The following is an 18,840-nucleotide window of genomic DNA, read 5'->3' as shown; positions in this document are numbered from 1 at the left end:
GAATTCACCAGAGCCAGGGCAGGGAGCACAACATGCAGAAGGACCGAAGTACACTGCTGAGGGGAGCAGCGGGCAGCAGGAGAGATCTGCGCACCGTGTGGGACCCTCCTCCGGTGGCCGGGGAGCAGCCCGGGAATCGAACCGGTGCTGCAGAGGCTGCGGGCAGCTTCACAACCCAGCGCTCAACCATTGCGCCACCGGGGAGGCCCAACAACAGATTTATTTTGATATTCACTGACTTGTTATTTAATAAACCTTGAAAACATCTTTATGTTTTATAGTATATCTGGTAAAATAAGTGTTTATGTTAAATGAGAGGAGATGTTCAGTTACTTGCTATTCCAAAGCTTTTATCCTTAGACAATTTGGAAGATGGTATCAAGTTAAAATGGCATTTACATGGGCATTACTACACTATCAAAGTATTTGTAAACCAGAGCAATTACTTTCTTCAACAGATTTATTTTGATATTCACTGATTTGTTATTTAATAAACTTTGAAAATGTCTCTATGTAGGAAATCTCTATACTCCATTGTGTTTACAAAGGTTTTACTTTATAATAGTCACTTTGTAATAGATTTAATAATGCAAATTTAAGAAACTGTGGGATCCTAAGGGACTACCCCTATTTATTAAAACAGTATTATTAGTTATTTATAAACTGAAAACCCTCACTTCCATTAAATTAACTTAGTATCTTTGTTTTCAATTTTTTGAGTTGCTTTTACTGATGAATTTCAGGATAGGGAAATTCTTCAACCACACTAAAATAAAAAGAATGATATAAGAAAATTCATTTAAAAACTGGATAACCATGGTCCCCCTGGTGGCACAGGAGTTAAGTTTCAGGCTGTCATCCCTGTGGCATGAGTTTGATCCCTGGCCAGGGAGCTGACCCACATGGTACAGCAGACCTCTCCTGTCTTGCTCACTGCTCCCCTCAGCAGTGAATTTCAGTGGACCTGCCTGTTCTGCTCCCCGCTCTCTCTGGTGAACCTTCTCATCGCCTGTACCTTTAGCCTATATCCCTGTTCTTGCATGCATAAATAAATTAAATAAATCTTTAAAAAAATAAAAAAAAATTTAATAAAATAAAAATTAAATTAAAATCTTTTAAAAAATAAAAAGCAAGGAGAAGCACAATACAAATGGGAAAGTAGGGAAACACAAGGGATCTGATAAGGACCTAGCATAGGCCATCAAGGTGAGAAATAAAGTCCTTCCTCCTAAATCTGGTGGAGAATTCATGACTATTTGTTCTACCATTTTACTTTAAACTTTCATATGGGTTAAAGCATTATTTTATATGGATCACACTTTAAAATATGATTTGTATCGCAAATGAAATCCAATACCTGGCTCATAAATATTAGTCTTTATTCTTATTAAGTTTTATAGAAGCAAAGTCAATAAAAGCGGTTATTGTAATCAATGGAGACAACTAATCAAAATGATTAAAAGGTAAAATAAAAGGCAGACTAAATATTATTTAAATAACTCATTAAACAATAATATATGCTATGTTTCATTCCCAAAATAACTTACCTAATGTATCACATTTTTCTCTGGCTCCACAAATGTCTTCCCTTAAAACAAAACAAAACAAAAATATGTATTATGAAGCATTTTCAGAAAATATTTTTGCAACAAGCCAAAGCAAAAATAAAGCATCTTCAACCACAGTGTGCCTATTACAACAAATGTTTTCCAAAATCCATTTCTTATACTTTCAATAAGTCTAAACCTAGAGTAATGTACTACTTGTGCATGTCAATTAGCAACAGGTGGTATATAGAAATGCTTGAGTATAGCTGAAGCTTTGACGAAGTTCAAGGAAAAGCTTTCTAAGTACATTTTTTACATTTCTGCCTTCACTTTTGTACTATGTGCAATATAATCTTTTCTTTTTTTAATTATGTTGACTACGCTAATTTTGATGTCCAACACAGTACATACTCTAGGAGTACAAATTCGTATCTCTATGTATGTATGTTATCACACCACACCTACCACCAAAGCACCTAAAATATTCCACCATAATCATTTTCTTGATGTTTCAATGTCATCATGAGTTTTATTATTCTCTGCTGCAAAATAATAAATAATGTTCTCATACTTTACCAACTTGAATGAATTGTTTGATTACACATTACTTAGTGCCTCACTATTCAATTTGACATGTCATTTGTCTTTCCTTATGCTTTCCTCTAAGAATATTTTTTTCTCTCCTATCTTTACTCTCTTCTTACCAGTCTTTGTTGCTTAGCTCTAATTACAAATTGCAATCCAGGGCAGAACCTGGATTAATTCTGTAAATGACAGAAAACTGTATATAAAAATGAAGTCAATTCTGCTTTAGTTCTGAAAACTGAAAAAAAAAAAAAAAAGCACATGAACAACTGTCAACTATTTTACATAGACTAAAGATTTTCATTTCAGGGTTCTAGAAAACTGATTGTTTGACCCCCAAGTCTAAAGTATTCTAAGGTCTAAATATACTGATATTTGCTATCAGCACCAAGAACTGAGTTCAATACCCGGCCAGGATGCTGACCCACATGGCGCAGCAGACCTCTCGTCTCGCCCACTGCTCACCTTAGCAGTGTATTTCAGTAGATCTGCCTGTTTTGCTCCCCACTCTGTCTCTGGCAAATCCTCTCACAACCCCCCATACCTCTAGCCTACACCCCAGGTTTTCTATGAATAAATGAATAAATCTAAAAAAATAAATAAAATGAAGGTGTGAATTTACAATGTGTCTTGGTGTTTGTACAGTACAATGGGTAATCATTTTATAATAGCAGAAGCTGTTAGGTTTGATAAAAGGTTATAAAAAGCAGCCTAGTCAATACATATATTGGGCATCAAAACAAAGAACAGAATTTTAAAAGTACAGGGAGTCCAAAAGAGTAGGCAACCAAATAAATTGTAAAGCTCTTCTTTCCAAGTGACTGAAAGATCAAGAGAATGAACAAAACTTGCTTAGTCCTAAAACTATGTCAATTTCCAAATATTTTTCTAAGCTTTCTTATTCTGTCACTAATATAATATGGAAATTAAATTTATTATGAAATATAATAATATTAAGGCAATTATTCTGATTAGCCAAACACGACTTAGCAACCTAATAATGCTAATTTCCTAAGGAATCAACCAGCATTCTGATCTGAAAGAAAGTAAAAAACTTTATTTCAACAGTATCATTTGTAACACATGTTCTCAAAGAACACTTGTATGTATTATTGGTATTCGGTACTTAGAAGTGTCAAGGATCACATAGGAGAGAAAGAGTAAACAAGGTCGAAAGGGTGATTTCTAAAATGGTACCTAGTGATAAGAACAGCAGTATCATGGTGGGAAGGGTGAGCATCATCAAGAATATTCTGAGATTGTTGCCATAAACAAAAGTTGCGTAATGTGGTTGCAGCATTGAAACTGATGACTGGTCCTTCCTACACAAAAAAGCAAGCAATTCAATATTACACCAAAACACTCATGGTCTCTTTTCCTTCCAAGTGTGTTGGCCTTTTGTCACTCAATTTATCAAATAGCATTTTTTCACACAAATGAATTTCCCTCACATCTCAAATGTATTTAGCAATACTCAAAAATTAGGATCAAAATGTAATCTTATTAGATATTCACAATGTAATCATTCCATATTTAATGTCAAACTACTTGTAAAAATTACCTTATTTTAAATCCTTCAAAAATAGAATTTTCAGGGCCTACCTGGTGGCACAAGGGGTTAAGTCACAGTACATGAAGCTATCCACAGCCACTGCATGAGTTCGATCCCTAGCCAGGGAGCTGACCCACATGGCACAGCAGACCTTTCCCATCTCATCCGCTGTTCCCTTCAGCAGTGGATTTCAATAGATCCACCTGTTCTGCTCTCCACTCTCTCTGGTGAATCCTCTTACCCCCTGTACCTTTGACCTGTACCCCAATTCTTATATGCATAAATAAATAAATCTTTAAAAAAATAGAATTTTCAACCTAGAGTAATGCACCATTTGCGCATATCAAAAAGTAAACCACATGTTTAGGGTTTAACCTTAGAATTTTTAATCAATGATTCTTGACACTTCCTCTATCATTCCATTTTGTTTCCATCACAACAGAAAAGGTAATCTCACTCCTTTTCAAATCAAGTTTCACATCAACTTTAAGTCTCATTTGTAAAATGTTTCTGATCTATGTGTATATTCCCACCCCAAACCTACTACAAAAAATGATGATTTTAGACCTGTTTCTTACCTGTTCATTGTGAATTACAACTAGTTTTACAATAACTATGTTTATAAGATTTCCAATACTTGAGTCCTTATAGATTGCTGCAACCTGCAAGGGAAAGATGCAGGATTAGATGTCTAAGATGAGTAATTTTTCTCAAAGCACACTGAAACCAGGCCTAGCCCATCTTTTTTTTTTTTCCAACTTAGCTGTATATTGGACTTTCCTCAGAGCTTTTTTTCAAATTCTGATGCTCACACCACGCCCCTTACCAAAAAAGTAAGAAGCCCTAGGATTGAGATGCCCCCATCAGCATCTATTGAAATTCTCCATTATTTTTTTTATGAGTCTAATGTGAAGCCAAGTTTGAGATCCAGACTGAGCTTTGTGCAGAGAGCAGGAGAGTCCACATCACCTAAAGCAGATTAGGAATCCCAAAGTATGCCTGTATCCTGAGTCAGAATCTACATTTTAATAATTTCAAAACCACCTAACACCAGTGACAATGGCCCATATGAAAAACAAACAAACAAACAAACAAACAAAAAACTGGCAACAGCAAATATTGGCAAAGATTTGGAAAAAAAGGAATTCTCCTACACTGCTGGTGGGAATGCAAACTGATGCAGCCATTATGGAAAGCTGTGTAGAGGTTCCTCAAATTAATGAAAATGGAACTACCATATGACCCAGCAATTCCATTCCTGGGAATATATCCAAACACAAAAACATTAATTTAAAAGGATACCTGAATCACTATGTTTATTGCAGCACTATTTATAATAAGGTAAGATATGGAAACAACCTAAATGCCCCAAAACAGATAAGTGGATCAAGAAAATATGGTCTATACACACAATGGAATACTATTCAGCAATCACAAAAGAAAAACTTATACCATTTGTAGCAATGTGGATGAAACTGGAAGGGACTATGCTCAGTGAAATAAGTCAGAAGGAAAAAGAAAAATACTGATGGTTTCACTTATAGGAGGAATATAGGGAAACCAAATAAGGGATTGGGGGAAAAAAGAGAAAACTAGCAGGCAACTATAAATCAGAGACATTTCAACAGAGGACTGGGAGGGAGAGGGATCAAAACAAGGGTGGAAAGAGCACAAGAGACTATGGTGATGGTTCACAGTTGACTTGGTGGTGGGGATTTTATGGTAACTACACCTAAGAGGAGAAAACAACCTACAAAAATGAATAAAGATGTAAAATATATAGAGAGAAATAAGTAGGAAAAAAAAATAAGAGTCACCAGTGATCTGGTGACTAGAGTTTGGAAACTACTGTTTTCGATGATTCAGCAAAAAATTCACCTCATTCTACATCATAATCCACAATTTACTTAACCATAGGTCTCCATAAAAGTTAGCTTAACTTCATCTTCACTGGTAGTTTTACCCAATCTTTCCTGACATGGTTGTGTATTTTTAAATATGAGTACACCTATGCTATTTTTGATGTTTAACACTACTGGAATCCATGCAGACTGGCTCATCCAGAATGACAGAAAAGCCATAGAAGGAGTCCCAGGTCACATCCTGGTCCTAAATTTTTCAAAACTGGAGAATACAAGTGTATGAGGCACTCTGTATGGGCTTGGTTTGAGCTTCCTGGTTGAAATGCTCTCCAATTCACAAATTCCTCTCTTGTTTTGTTTTTGAACATTTTATTTTATTTATGTGAAGGAACTGGGGTGTATGCCAGAGGGGGTTGAGAGGATTCACCAGAGACAGAGTGAAGAGCAGAACAGGTGGATTGACTGAAATCCACTGCTGAGGGGAGCAGCAGGTGAGACAGGAGAAGTCTGCTGTACCCTATGTGGGTCAGCTCCCTGCCTGGGGATTGAACTCAGGCTGTAGTGGTGATGGCGCTGAAACTTAACCCTTAGGCTACCACAGAGGCCCTCCCTCTTGTTGAGTCATCACCATTACAGTAAGAGTGCCTTCCATATGCAATGACTCTGCTTTGTATCCCTCAGACACATAAACTACCTGCACAATAGCAATTGTTTCCAAACCTGAATCACCATCTCCTGACCAACTGCACAAATCAAGACAGCAATTGCTTCAAGAAGTGCTACTTTTCACTTAATAAATATTCTGCATCTGCTCTTTGTTCTATTACCTCAAGACCCAGAACTAAGGAAAAGAACATGGCCCCTGATTTTATGGAGGTTGAAGTTTGCCAGAAGTGCCAGTAATGAGGCAGCTGAAGCTGTTTCCACATAATGCATACACATGATTGTTGATGAATTTTGCACCAAATTGGGTATTACCAGAACAAGAGCTAAAAGCAGCCCTGAAACTGCTGACTTTGTGAGGTTGGCATGGACCCAGATGCACTTTCTGGCATCTTTCCTGTTGTTTTAGTTGTGTGGCCACAAATACTTAAGGTCTGTCATCTCTACCTGCAGTGACACTTCTGATTATGGTGGTGACATTGTTTTTGGCAAGAGTGGTAGTCACCACATAAAGCAGTCCAACTACTATGGAAACTGTGTGGAGGATCCTCAAAACATTAAAAATAGAGCTACCACATGATCCTGCAATTTCACTTTTAGGAATCCACCCAAAGGACACAAAAGCACTAATTCAAAAGGAAAACTGCATCCCTGTGTTCACTGCAGCACTATTTATAATAGCCAAATATGGAAACAACCTAAATATGCAACAACAGATGAGTGGATCAAGAAGATGCGGTCTATATACACAATGGAATACTATTCAGCCATCAAAAAGATAAATGCATTCTTTTTCTTTTCTTTTCTTTTTTTTTTTTGTTTAGAAGAAAAAGTTTATTGAGGAGAAAAAGAGCAGAAATAAAGTGGGACTCCCAGGCCAGGAAACCAGGCCTGGGAGGGGCAAGGAAGCCCAATGCATTCATTTGTGGCAACATAGAGCTGGGATTATGCTCAGTGAAATAAGTCAGAAGGAAAATGTTAAATATCAGATGGTTTCACTCATATGTGGAATCCAGAGAAAATGAACAAATGGTCAGGAAAAAGGCAAAACTTGCAAGCTGAGCATAGATTTGAGGCATCCAGCAGGTTAAGGGAAGGGAAACAAGTTAAAACAGGGGCGGGAAGAGCATAAGGGACTATGGAGATGATTCAAAAGTACTATGTTGGTGGGAGAACTACAGGACCTACACCTAAGGGGAGAAATCAAATACTGTAGAAAAATGAAAAATGATGTAAGAAAATAAATGTAGTTAAAAAAAAAAAGTGGTGGTCACCACTGTGGGGATGACAGTGTGTTCAGTTAACAACAGTCAAATAAGCGGAAGCCAAGCAGGTCTGTTAATAATGCAGAATGAGGGCTGTGAAAATGTAGCACTGAAATGATCTTCACTTCCCATGCAACTTCTAAAAATATATCTACCATAGAAAATAAAGTATATACATATTTGTGACCTAACAATTATCCTTAGTTCCTGTGCGTTAAAAAGTAGATGCCTTTCTAAATCAAATTACAAGGTAAACAATGAATGTACCCCAAAGGTAGGAACAAAAGTTCTTTCCCCCTAAAAATTAAAAACAGTTGTGAAAACTTCTATGTCACAGGAGATCATACATTCCCAGCACTCCAGAGAGAAGTCGTTTAAGAGCTATGAGGTATCTAAATGGTTCATTTCTCTACTTATTTTCCCAAATATGTTGACTACAAATGAAAATCTGGATGTTACATTAGTTATAAAATGAATAATTGCCAAAATATTTTCACTTTCAGAAGGAAACAGCTTTTGTACCTGTATTGAAAGGTGGCAAACCTAACAGCTAGAATTTGGAAATATCTTCCTAGTGTTCTGAAAGTATATTTTAAAATATATTAGCACAGCAAAATTTCCTTAAATTGCAATGTAAGGGAAAAGAATTCAAATAATTATTACGCAAGATAGGTAATGTTATAATACACAGTCCTTTTAAATAGCCTCAAATTCTAACTTCTATTTGTTGATAGCACCTACTAAAAAGGTTGCTGTAAGGATTAAATGAGACGGTGTGCAAAAAGCATTTATATCAGGGATCACTCACGATTGTTATTATTATTATTACTACTACTTCAAAAATGCAGATTCAAATAACCACAGATTGAAAAAAAACATACTCTGTAGTTAGGCCTACAATAGTTATTTCTGTAGTAAACAAATGGAATGTTTTTCCCCATCACTGTCCCCTAAAATGTACAGTATAACAACTATTTACATGGCATTTACTTATTAGGCGTACTAATCTGGAGATGATATAAAGTATACAGGAGGATGTGCATAGGTTATACGTGAATCTACGCCATTTATACAGGGACTTGAGGATATGTGGATTTTGATCTTAGAACTTATGCACCCTGACACCAAGGAGTGATTTGAATTGAAAGCAAACATGGTACCTGACCATTAGAAGCATCAGAGTTTCATTGCCTCTTTCAATACTTATTTCATATCTACTGCTTATCAAACACTGTGTAATTAAAAGACATAATGTATACACATGAGTCTTAACAGAGTCTGTGGCGGGGGGGAAGATTAAAAATAAAAGATTCCATTAATTAATTCCAAATAATTATTCACAAACACCTGAACAAAACCCTCAGGTTAATATTCTGCTTTTTTTTTTTTTACTAAAATGTAAGTTTCTTTAATGAATTAAAGACACCTTACTGGGCCTCCCCAGTGGCCCAGCAGTTGAGCGCTGGGTTGTGAAGCTGCCCACAGCCTCTGCAGCACTGGATCAATCCCTGCCACCAGGCAAGGGTCCCACATGGCACGCAGACCTCTCCTGCCGCCTGCTGCTCCCCTCAGCAGTGTACTTCATCAGTCTGCCTGCTCTGCTCTCCCCTCTGGCTCTGGTGAATCCTCTTACCCTCCCGTGCTTCTGACTGTACCCAGTGCTTGTATAAATAAATAAATCTTTAAAAAAAAAAGACACAGTGATCAATTAACTGTATATACCTTCTACTGTTTCTTGTATTGACCTTTATAATTTATGTGTTCATTTTATATATATATATATATATATATATACACACACACACACACTTTTTCATATATTTGGATGTTTAAAGGTGCTATTAGTGAATAACTATTCAATTAAGTTGAATAGTGAATGCCAATTTGTCACTCAGGGGTTTTTCTAACTAGCATATTCAACACACTTTTTTCATCTTGAAAACTACCCCCCTATATTATATTGTTCTGATGGTCAGGTACCATGTTTGCTATTGCCTCATGAATGAATAAGTATATATTTTTTATTGAGGTATCCATTGGTTTACATAATTGTTAGTATTCTGGAAGTACAGGCCACAGTGCAGTCACTATGTACAGCCACAGTTCTTCACTACAGGCCACTGTGCCCACTTCCTAACATGCTCTAGGCCCTTTCCACCTTCTAAGTTTAAATGTACTAATTCATTTAATTCTCAACAAATCCTATGAGACTATTATTCTGCCCATTTACCATATAATGAAAGTAAGATGCAGAGAAGTTAAGTAACACCCTGAAAGATAGATGGTTGATATGGAAGAGAAAAATTTCCATCCTAGGCAGTCTGGGTTTAGCTCTACTGTATATAACCATATGAAATTTCAACATTCTGTCCTAAGTATTTCAAAATGAGCTCTTGGTACAAAAGTTATTTCAGAAACTTTCTATGGTTTATGCTTTTAGGCAGCATTATCTTGCTCTTGTTTATTGGCCATGAGTTAGGGAAGAGCAAGTGATTCAGAAGCCCTGGGCTACAGTAGCTTGGGCTACAAAGTAGCTCTATTGCTAGTTACAAGCCATTTGGTCAACTCTGGAAATGGATTTATCTATTTTTTCTCTCAAAATATCCAACTATGTTGAGGCGCTAGGCAACCTTGGTCACAAAATCCCAGTGTGCTGGATTAATATTTAACAAGTACTATTAGGGGTATGGAGGACACTGGTTTTAGTGAACAAAATCATTCCACTTTAAGAAACGTTTGAGTAAGAGAGACAACTCCAGGGTCATCAAAAAGCTCACACACAACACACTACACACACAAACACATTAAATCTATGGGAGAGAAGTGTAAGCAATATTTCACACAACTATTTGGCCATAGATCTTTTTCTCCTCTCACATAGCATGTCACAAAACAAGGATCCTATTGCTTAGAAAATGCTAGACCAAGTTTCTTAGGTATCTTCCCATACTATAAAGCCGTATAATATTGATATATACTACTGCAATCACTATCTAGAGTGCTGGTAGAGTTTTATTGATCTAATTAAGATGTATCTACTTTTTGTTCTTCAGTGTTTATTTCTCTGGCATAGAGTGCGTAGTTCTGCATGTCTCATAAAATAGTAAACATTAACTCATGGTTATTTAGCAAAAAGTACAGAAGTAATGGTAATAATTATGTTGTTTAAATATTTTAAGGAAATTCTAGGCAAAACAACAAATCATGCAAAACTTGAAACAAATCACTATCACCGTTAATTGACCATCCATTTTGAACTAATTTCTACATACAGCTTTAGCAAATGTTCACATGTAGCATGTTTAGAAACAGCACTCATTGGGAAGTATAAAGACATCCATAAAAAAGTCATCATTTTGTTTATAAAGATCACTGGTCTTTATACTTGTCAGAAAGATCTTTTTTTTAGAAAAGGATATTCCACAGAGGTACAAAGTAAACATATAGAATTTATAAACAGAGCACAGAGTTTGGAAAAAGGAAAAAATAAATGAATATACCTTAATTATGAAAGTATATGATTCTTTTTATTTTAGTGTGGTTGAAGAATTTCCCTATCCTGAAATTCATCAGTAAAAGCAACTCAAAAAATTGAAAACAGGGCCTCCCTGGTGGCGCAGAGGTTGAGCGCTGGGTTGCGAAGCTGCCCGCAGCCTCTGCGGCGCCAGTTCGATACCCGGCTGCTTCCCGGCCACTGGAGGAGGGTCCCACATGGCGCGCAGACCTCTCCTGCCACCCGCTGCTCCCCTCAGCAGTGTACTTCGGTCCTTCTGCCTGCTCTGCTCCCTGCTCTGGCTCTGGTGAATTCTCTCACCCTCCCGTGCTTCTGACTGTACCCAGTGCATGTATAAACAAAACAAAAAACAAACAAACGAACAAATAAATAAATAAATAACATGCCTCTATTAAAAAAAAAATGAAAACAAAGATACTAAGTTAATTTAAAGGAAGTGAGGGTCTTTAGTTTGTAAATAACTAATAATACTATTTTAATAAACAGGGCTAGTCCCTTAGGATCCCACAGTTTCTTAAATTTGCATTATTAAATCTATTACAAAGTGACTATTATAAAGTAAAACCTTTGTAAACACAATGGAGTATAGAGATTTCCTACATAGAGATGTTTTCAAAGTTTATTAAATAACAAGTCAGTGAATATCAAAATAAATCTGTTGAAGAAAGTAATTGCTCTGGTTTACAAATACTTTGATAGTGTAGTAATGCCCAAGTAAATGCCATTTTAACTTGATACCATCTTCCAAATTGTCTAAGGGGATAAAAGCTTTGGAATATCAATTAACTGAATATCTCCACTTATTTAACATAAACACTTATTTTACCAGATATACTATATACTACAACTGTGTTCTTCCCCACAAATTTTAATGTTAATTCCAGAAATCCTTTGAAAAATAGAGGTCACTAATTTATTTTTACAACATGCATACAGCACTCAGAAAAGCAACTTTTTTAAAGCAAGAAAAGTTTGAGAAGACAGCATAATTATTTACTTAGTGCCAGATGAGTAAGGGTAGACTACCTTCTCTCTAAATTGTATCTATGAAACAGTTGGTTCAATGCTGAAAGGTTTTAGCTATTTCCCCACTATTCTCTTAGACATTGAGCTTATATTTAAATGGCTTACAATGATATTCCAAGTTTAAATCAAATTTTCTTAGCTACAATACATTAACAAGTGTTACAACACAAGAACAATATTACAAATGTGCATATTTGAACAAATGTAGCTAATGTTTTCTAAAATATTAAAAATATACAATAAATGAATGGCTCCTTACTCAAGTGAGCACATTCAGGATACTTATTATTATACTTACCTCTTTAAAGCAGTTTTAGAAATAGACTTCATAGTGGAAATAAAATAATTTGGACTAGACTTGACGATCTCTATGTAATGTGAATGTGAGCAAATGTTCCAGTTTGCCCAGGACTAAGGGGCTTCCAGATAAACAAGAATTTTAATACAAAAACTAGGAAAGTTCCAGGCAAAACAGGAGGGTTTGTCACTTTTTCTCTACGTTTCCTTTCACCTTTTATATTGTTTGCATCCATGAAATTAACTGTGATTACTTTTATCACTAATAAAATAACAACAAATGTATAGAGCCATAAAGGCTCCTGACTTTCCCATATCCTTATCTAAACATTTTTCAATGAAAGAGAGAGAAAAAGAATAAAAAACTATTAAGTTCAGGCAATTTAGGAATCATCTGAAATTTGATTATGGGTAAGAAGTAAAACATATCTACAGAAGCCCAAACTACTTCAAAAGAGATACTTTCAATAGTGGCTGGACCAGTTTACATTCCCATCAGCAGTGTGAGAGAGTTCGTTTTTCACCACATCCTCGCCAGCACTTGTTATTATTTTTTTTAATACAGGCCATTCTCACAGATGTGAATTGGTAACTCATCATAGTTTTAAACAGCATTTCCCTAATAATAAGTGATAGTGAACATTTTCTCATATGCCTTTTGACCATATGCATTTCTTATTTGGAGAAGTATCTACTTAGCTTTCTCTTTAGCTCTTCTGCCCATTTTTTGATGGGGTTATTGGCTTTGTTTTTGTTGAGTTGTGTGAGCTCCCTGTAGATCTTTGAAATCAGTCCATTATCAGATGTATGATGTGGAGGTTCCTTAAAACACTAACAACTGGATTTACCATACGATCCAGCAATTCCACTCCTAGGAATCTACCCAAAGGACACAAAAACACTAATTCAAAAAGAAATGTGCACCCCTACACACCTATAATAGGAATAAAGGAAGAGTCTGAGGAGGAGAGAGAAATGTCTGAGAATTACAGTACCTAAGGGAAAACCGTAATGTGTGTGAGAAATGAAATTTCTGAGAACTGGGAAGCACATGAATTGAAAAGGGCAGTCCGAGAAGAAAAGGAAAGGAACTAAGAAAAGGAAAGGAACTGAGAAAAAAAGGGAAGACACTGTGGAGAGAGGTGAGAATTGAGAAGTGGCCAAAGCAAAGGAAAATTTCTGAGGAGAACTGGAGTTTGAAGAGAATAGGGATGTCTGAGGAAAACAGCAAAGTGAGCAGAAAAGCAAGTGTTTCAAGAGAAACTTCAGTGAAGTTCTAGTTGGAACAGAAGTTGCAGTGTCTAAACAGAAATGAAATTTGGCTAAAAGAAATGTAATCTGTCTAAAGGAAGAAAAAAAAAAAAGCAGTATCAGAAGGAAAAAGGAAAGTATCAAAGAGAAAAGGGAAATCTTGGGAAAGAGGGAAGTGTCTGAGAAGAAATTATAGTGTCCAGGGAGAAAAATTAAGTGAGAAGAACAGTAAAAAAGATTGAAGTAAAAAGGAAAGACTTTGGGCCCCCCTGGTGGCCTCTGGGTTAAGTCTCACCACTATCATTGCTGTGGCTTGAGTTTGATCCCCAGGTAGGGAGGGAGCTTACCCACACAGGGTGTAGCTGACTTCTGTTTCACCCGCTGATCCCCTTAGCAGTGGATTTCAGTCAATCTGCCTGTTCTGCTCCCTACTCTGTCTCTGGTGAATCCTTTCACACACACACACCTCTGCCCCTTACCTCTGGCCTATACCCCAGATCTTCTACATTAAAAAATAAAATATAATAAAAGGAAAGACTTAAAGAAAAGGCAAGTGAAGGGACAAAAGACAAAAAGGAAGTATCACAGGAAAAAAAAGATTTGCATGTGGACATATGTACAAGATGTGGCTATGCCTATACATGTATATGTTTACATATATGGGGGGGGGTTACAGATAGCTACAGCTAACAGAACCAGTGTTCTTCACCACCTCTCATCTAGTTTATGGATGCTAATACCACCACACTGTTGGACAGAAATAGTGATTTCAGATCAAAGACTCATAGCTACTGTAATCTTATATCTCCAATTTGCTGCAGCAGCTCTACTAGTAACAACCTATCCTTTTAGCCCATGCATATATTTACAGGTAAAAATATCATTTGATCTGACAAATGTAGCAACAGTAAAAAGTATGTCCCCTCCTCTCTGTGCAGAAATAGAGTGATATTTTAAAACCATATTCAAAGGCAAAAGAGCAATGCTACTAGGCTCTTCCCTGTCACTACGGGGCAGAAACCATTCATGTGAGGAAGAAAAGAATATTTTAAGCATTTTCTCCACATGGTTTCGAAGATTTTTAAACATTTTAGAAATTTGTCTACTTAGACTGGGCATGCATGCTATTATGGACAAAAACTACATTTTAATGAATTACTTTTGGCTTCAATCTAGATACAATTCAACTACATCTGGAGTTTGGAAAAAACATTTTTAATTAAATGTAAAAACATTAAAGTTTAGGAAATGTAAAGAGCTTATCGCGTCTACTTACAATTGACATTAGAGTTAGTACATAGTGCTGCAAGTTCTGCCCATGATGATGAACCATTTTAGCATCTGCTGTGACCATAACTTCCACATATCTTGGATAAGATAAAAAACGTTTTCTCCTGGAATGTAATTGACTTCTTTCATCTTCCAATGATACATTTCTTGAAGGGTATTCTAAAACCATTTTCTTCTTTACATTAAAATCTTCATTGATATCGCTGTAGTTGTGAAATGGTAAAGTAGTTTTCTTTATTTGGCTCTCTGCAGGAAAAAAGAATATAATGTAGAGCCATGAAATTAAAAGCAAACAAAATTACTGTACACAACAGAATAGCCAAAAATATTGGCTATTAACCCATCTGCTCCCAATGTAAAACAATAAAATGACAAAAAGAAGTAATTTAAAACAGTGTGAGACAGTATTCTTTTGACCATTACTATCCATTGCAATAAAATGTTCACATTTTCATAGATTCCACTAAAACTATACCTAAATTTTATGTCAACAGCTATGACTATACAAAGACATTTATTAGCCTCTAGGTATAAACTAAACATAAGTCAAAAGTCCCTATGTTACAGAGGCATCTCCATAAAAGGGGGTGGTACCATGTTCCCCAACCCACTGAAGGATAGTGTAGCTGAGAAGTCAAATGAAGTATAGCTGAGAAGTGAGATGAAGCATGTAACAGGGAAGGCAGGCAGACTCAGGAAGAGAATATATTTGCTTCTCAGCTTTGGACTTGCCCCAGGGACTTGGAGGACAAGGAAGCAGACAAGTGGGAGAGAGAGATGCAGAGACACCAGGAAGAGACACGTGGGTGAAAAGATACATAGGCTGACAATGGCAGCCATCACCTTGATGTGGTATCTCCTTTGGTCCCAGCTTTCTGGAATCTGTTTCAGGATGCCTTTCCCATGGTTCCCTACCAGAAGTTGCCTTAGAGTTGTGGAAAACTTTCAGGCCTCAGCAGCCCTCTTTTTGGGCAATCCTGTTTGACTGGACATGTACCCACAAGGAGATAGGTTATCTTGGGTGTTTTACTGGGTCACTAATATACTTTCTTCTCTATGTATATTAATTCTATGAAAGTTCTTTGACACTAAGGGTCTCCTTTACTTTTGTGTGCATAGATGCGTGCAAGTTTGGGAGTCCCAGGGTGCCCCTTAGTCACATGCTAACACCAATGTTTTTTGTAGTACATAAATATCTTATATGCTAACACTGGGTCCTTAAGCCACTGATATCATTCAACCTCATACAGAATAATCACATTTTGTAGGATGAAACTTCATAAAATATAGACCAAAACAAACTTGAGTCAAACATGTAAAGAAGACCAAGAGTAAGGGCCTCCCCTGGTGGCGCAGGTGGTTGAGCGCTGCACTGTGAAGCTGTCCGCAGCCTCTGCAGCGTGGGTTTGATCCCAGCCAACCTGGGAGAATCCCACATGGTGCGCAGACCTCTCCTGTCTCCCCTGCTGCTCCCCTCAGTAGTGTATTTCGTCAGTCTGCCTGTTCTGTTCCCTGCTCTCTCTCTAGTGAATCCTCTCACCCTCCCGCACATCTGGCCTGTACCCTGGTTCTTGTATGCATGAATAAATAAAATCTTTTTTAAGATTTATTTATTTATACAATAAATAAGTGTATGCATGAATACATAAAATCTTTTTTTAAAAAAGATTTATTTATTTATACAAGAACCAGGGTACAGACCAGATGCATGGGAGGGTGAGAGGACTCACTAGAGACAGAGTGAGGAACAAAACAGGCAGACTGGAGAAATACACCACTGAGGGGAGCAGCGGGCGAGGCAGGAGAGGTCTGCCATGCCATGTGGGAATCTCCCTGGCCGGCCAGGATCGAACTCATGTTGCAGAGGCTATGGACAGCTTCTCAGTGTGGCGCTCAAACACCTGCACCACCAGAGGCCCTAAATAAAATCTTTAAAAAAAAAAAAAAGGGTGCAGGGGAGCGCGTTCCCACATCGCCATTTTGCAGCAGGGACCTTTCTTTGCTGGAGACTGTGTGAACCCAGCAGAAGGTTCACCAAGGAGACAGAGGTAAGCTGGGAGGCTTGCCCATGCCGGGCGTCTTCTAGCCTGCAGTTCCAGCCCAGAGGGGAGCAGCACCCACCGCTGGGGCAGACCGGGCATGCAGGGGAGCGTGTCCCCGGCACCGGCATTTTGCAGCAGGGACCTTTCTTTGCTGGAGACTGCGTGAACCCAGCAGAAGGCTCACCGAGGAGACAGAGGTAAGCTGGGAGGCTTGCCCATGCAGCGCGCCTTCTAGCCTGCAGTTCCAGCCCAGAGGGGAACAGCACCCAACACTGGGGCAGACCGGGCGTGCAGGGGAGCACGTTCCCGCATCGCCATTTTGCAGCAGGGACCTTTCTTTGCTGGAGACTTGTGAACCCAGCAGAAGTTCCCCAGAGGAGCCAGTGGTGAGCTGGGAAGGTCGCCCAAGATGCCGGCCAGTACCAGCAACACAGTGTCACAAGGAATAAGGCAAATTAGAAAACAGGCAGTAGGGAGTAGAAAAAACACATGCAACCCAGCAACTCCTCAGCAAAAAAGCACACCGCAAAAAGAAAACCATCTACCAGATTGCAATGACAGTAACTTGGAAGAACTTCTGAGCCTTCCAGATAGAGAATTTAAAATTGCTGTGATTAAAAAAATGACAGAAGTCATAAAGGAAAACAATGATAAGGGAAAAATAATTAATGACCAGAAGAATGAAATTGAGTCCCTAAAGAGGGAAGTAAAAGAAATGCAGGCGATCAAAGAATTAATGGAGATGCTAAAGAACTCTGGGAAAAGCAATGAAAGCAGAATAGATGAAATGGAAGAACGAATAAGTACTCTTGAAGACACAGAAATAAAAAGAACTAAAACAGAAAAGGAAGGAAAAGTACGAAGGAAAAAGAACGAAGAAAGACTTCGGGAACTATCTGACTCCATGAGGAAAGGAAATATAAGAGTTATAGGAATCCCAGAAGGAGAGGAGAGAGATGTAGGAACAGAGAAAATATTCATGGATATAATTGAAGAGAACTTCCCAAAAGCGAAGAAGGAGCTGAAAATTGATATACAAGAAGCAAGAACACCAAACTTCCATGACGAAAGGAAAAATACAGCAAGACACATAATAGTAAAACTCCCAAGAATCCAAGACAAGGAAAAAATAATGAAACTAACAAGAGGGAAGAAACAGATAACATTCAAAGGGAAACCAATCAGACTGACATCAGACTTCTCTGAAGAAACACTATGGGCAAGGAAAGAGTGGAGGGACATAGTCAACAGACTCCAAGAAAACAAATGCCAACCAAGAATACTCTATCCCGCAAAGCTCTCCTTCCTCTTTGAAGAAAGAATAAGGACCTTCCCAGACAAACAGAAACTCTGGAATTTTATTACGACTAAACCCCCACTCCAAAAAATACTACAAGGATTCCTAAAGCCAGAACCTCAGAGGGACGAATAACAACAAAAGAAGGCCAAAGAAAGTTATTAAAAGAATAAATAAATAAAATCAAAGGAAAGACAAACACAATGGCAAATACAGATGCTAACATATCAATACTAACTCTAAGTGTAAATGGACTAAACTCTTCAATAAAAAGACACAGAGTTGCAGGCTGGATTAAGAAACAAAACCCAACCTTTTGCTTTCTCGAGGAAACACATTTAGCTGCAAAAGATAAAAATAGACTCAAAGTTAAAGGATGGAAAACAATTCTACAAGCAAATGGACCAAAAAAGAAGGCAGGAACAGCTATACTCATATCAGATAAAACAGATTTCAAACTTAAAAAGATAAAAAGAGACCCCAGTGGTCATTACATTATGATCAAGGGGACAATACTTCAAGAAGAAATAACACTCATTAACATATATTCACCAAACGAAGGAGCACCAAAATATATCAGACAACTATTAGCATCTCTGAAAACAGACATCAGAGAAAACACATACGTAGTGGGAGACTTCAACACACC

At 37.5% G+C, this 18,840-nt stretch overlaps 1 protein-coding gene across 2 annotated transcripts in view; it reads right to left on the bottom strand.

The window, feature by feature from the left end:
- The window catches only part of ADAMTS20 (ADAM metallopeptidase with thrombospondin type 1 motif 20), a gene marked incomplete at both ends in the record, with an annotated part of 179,731 nt that overhangs the window by 119,488 nt on the left and 41,403 nt on the right, over nt 1–18,840 (bottom strand). For both annotated transcript variants that reach the window (XM_084256236.1, XM_084256235.1), the window contains 4 exons: nt 1,548–1,588; nt 3,330–3,454; nt 4,263–4,346; nt 14,839–15,098. In XM_084256236.1, the coding sequence (XP_084112362.1) occupies nt 1,548–1,588; nt 3,330–3,454; nt 4,263–4,346; nt 14,839–15,098 (510 nt within the window). The remainder of the gene's footprint in view (nt 1–1,547; nt 1,589–3,329; nt 3,455–4,262; nt 4,347–14,838; nt 15,099–18,840) is intronic.

Source organism: Talpa europaea (assembly GCF_964194135.1).
Source record: "Talpa europaea genome assembly, chromosome: 15".
NCBI lineage: Eukaryota > Metazoa > Chordata > Mammalia > Eulipotyphla > Talpidae > Talpa > Talpa europaea.
Note: the sequence above shows the minus strand (reverse complement) of the source record. Positions and strands in the feature narration are given on the sequence as shown.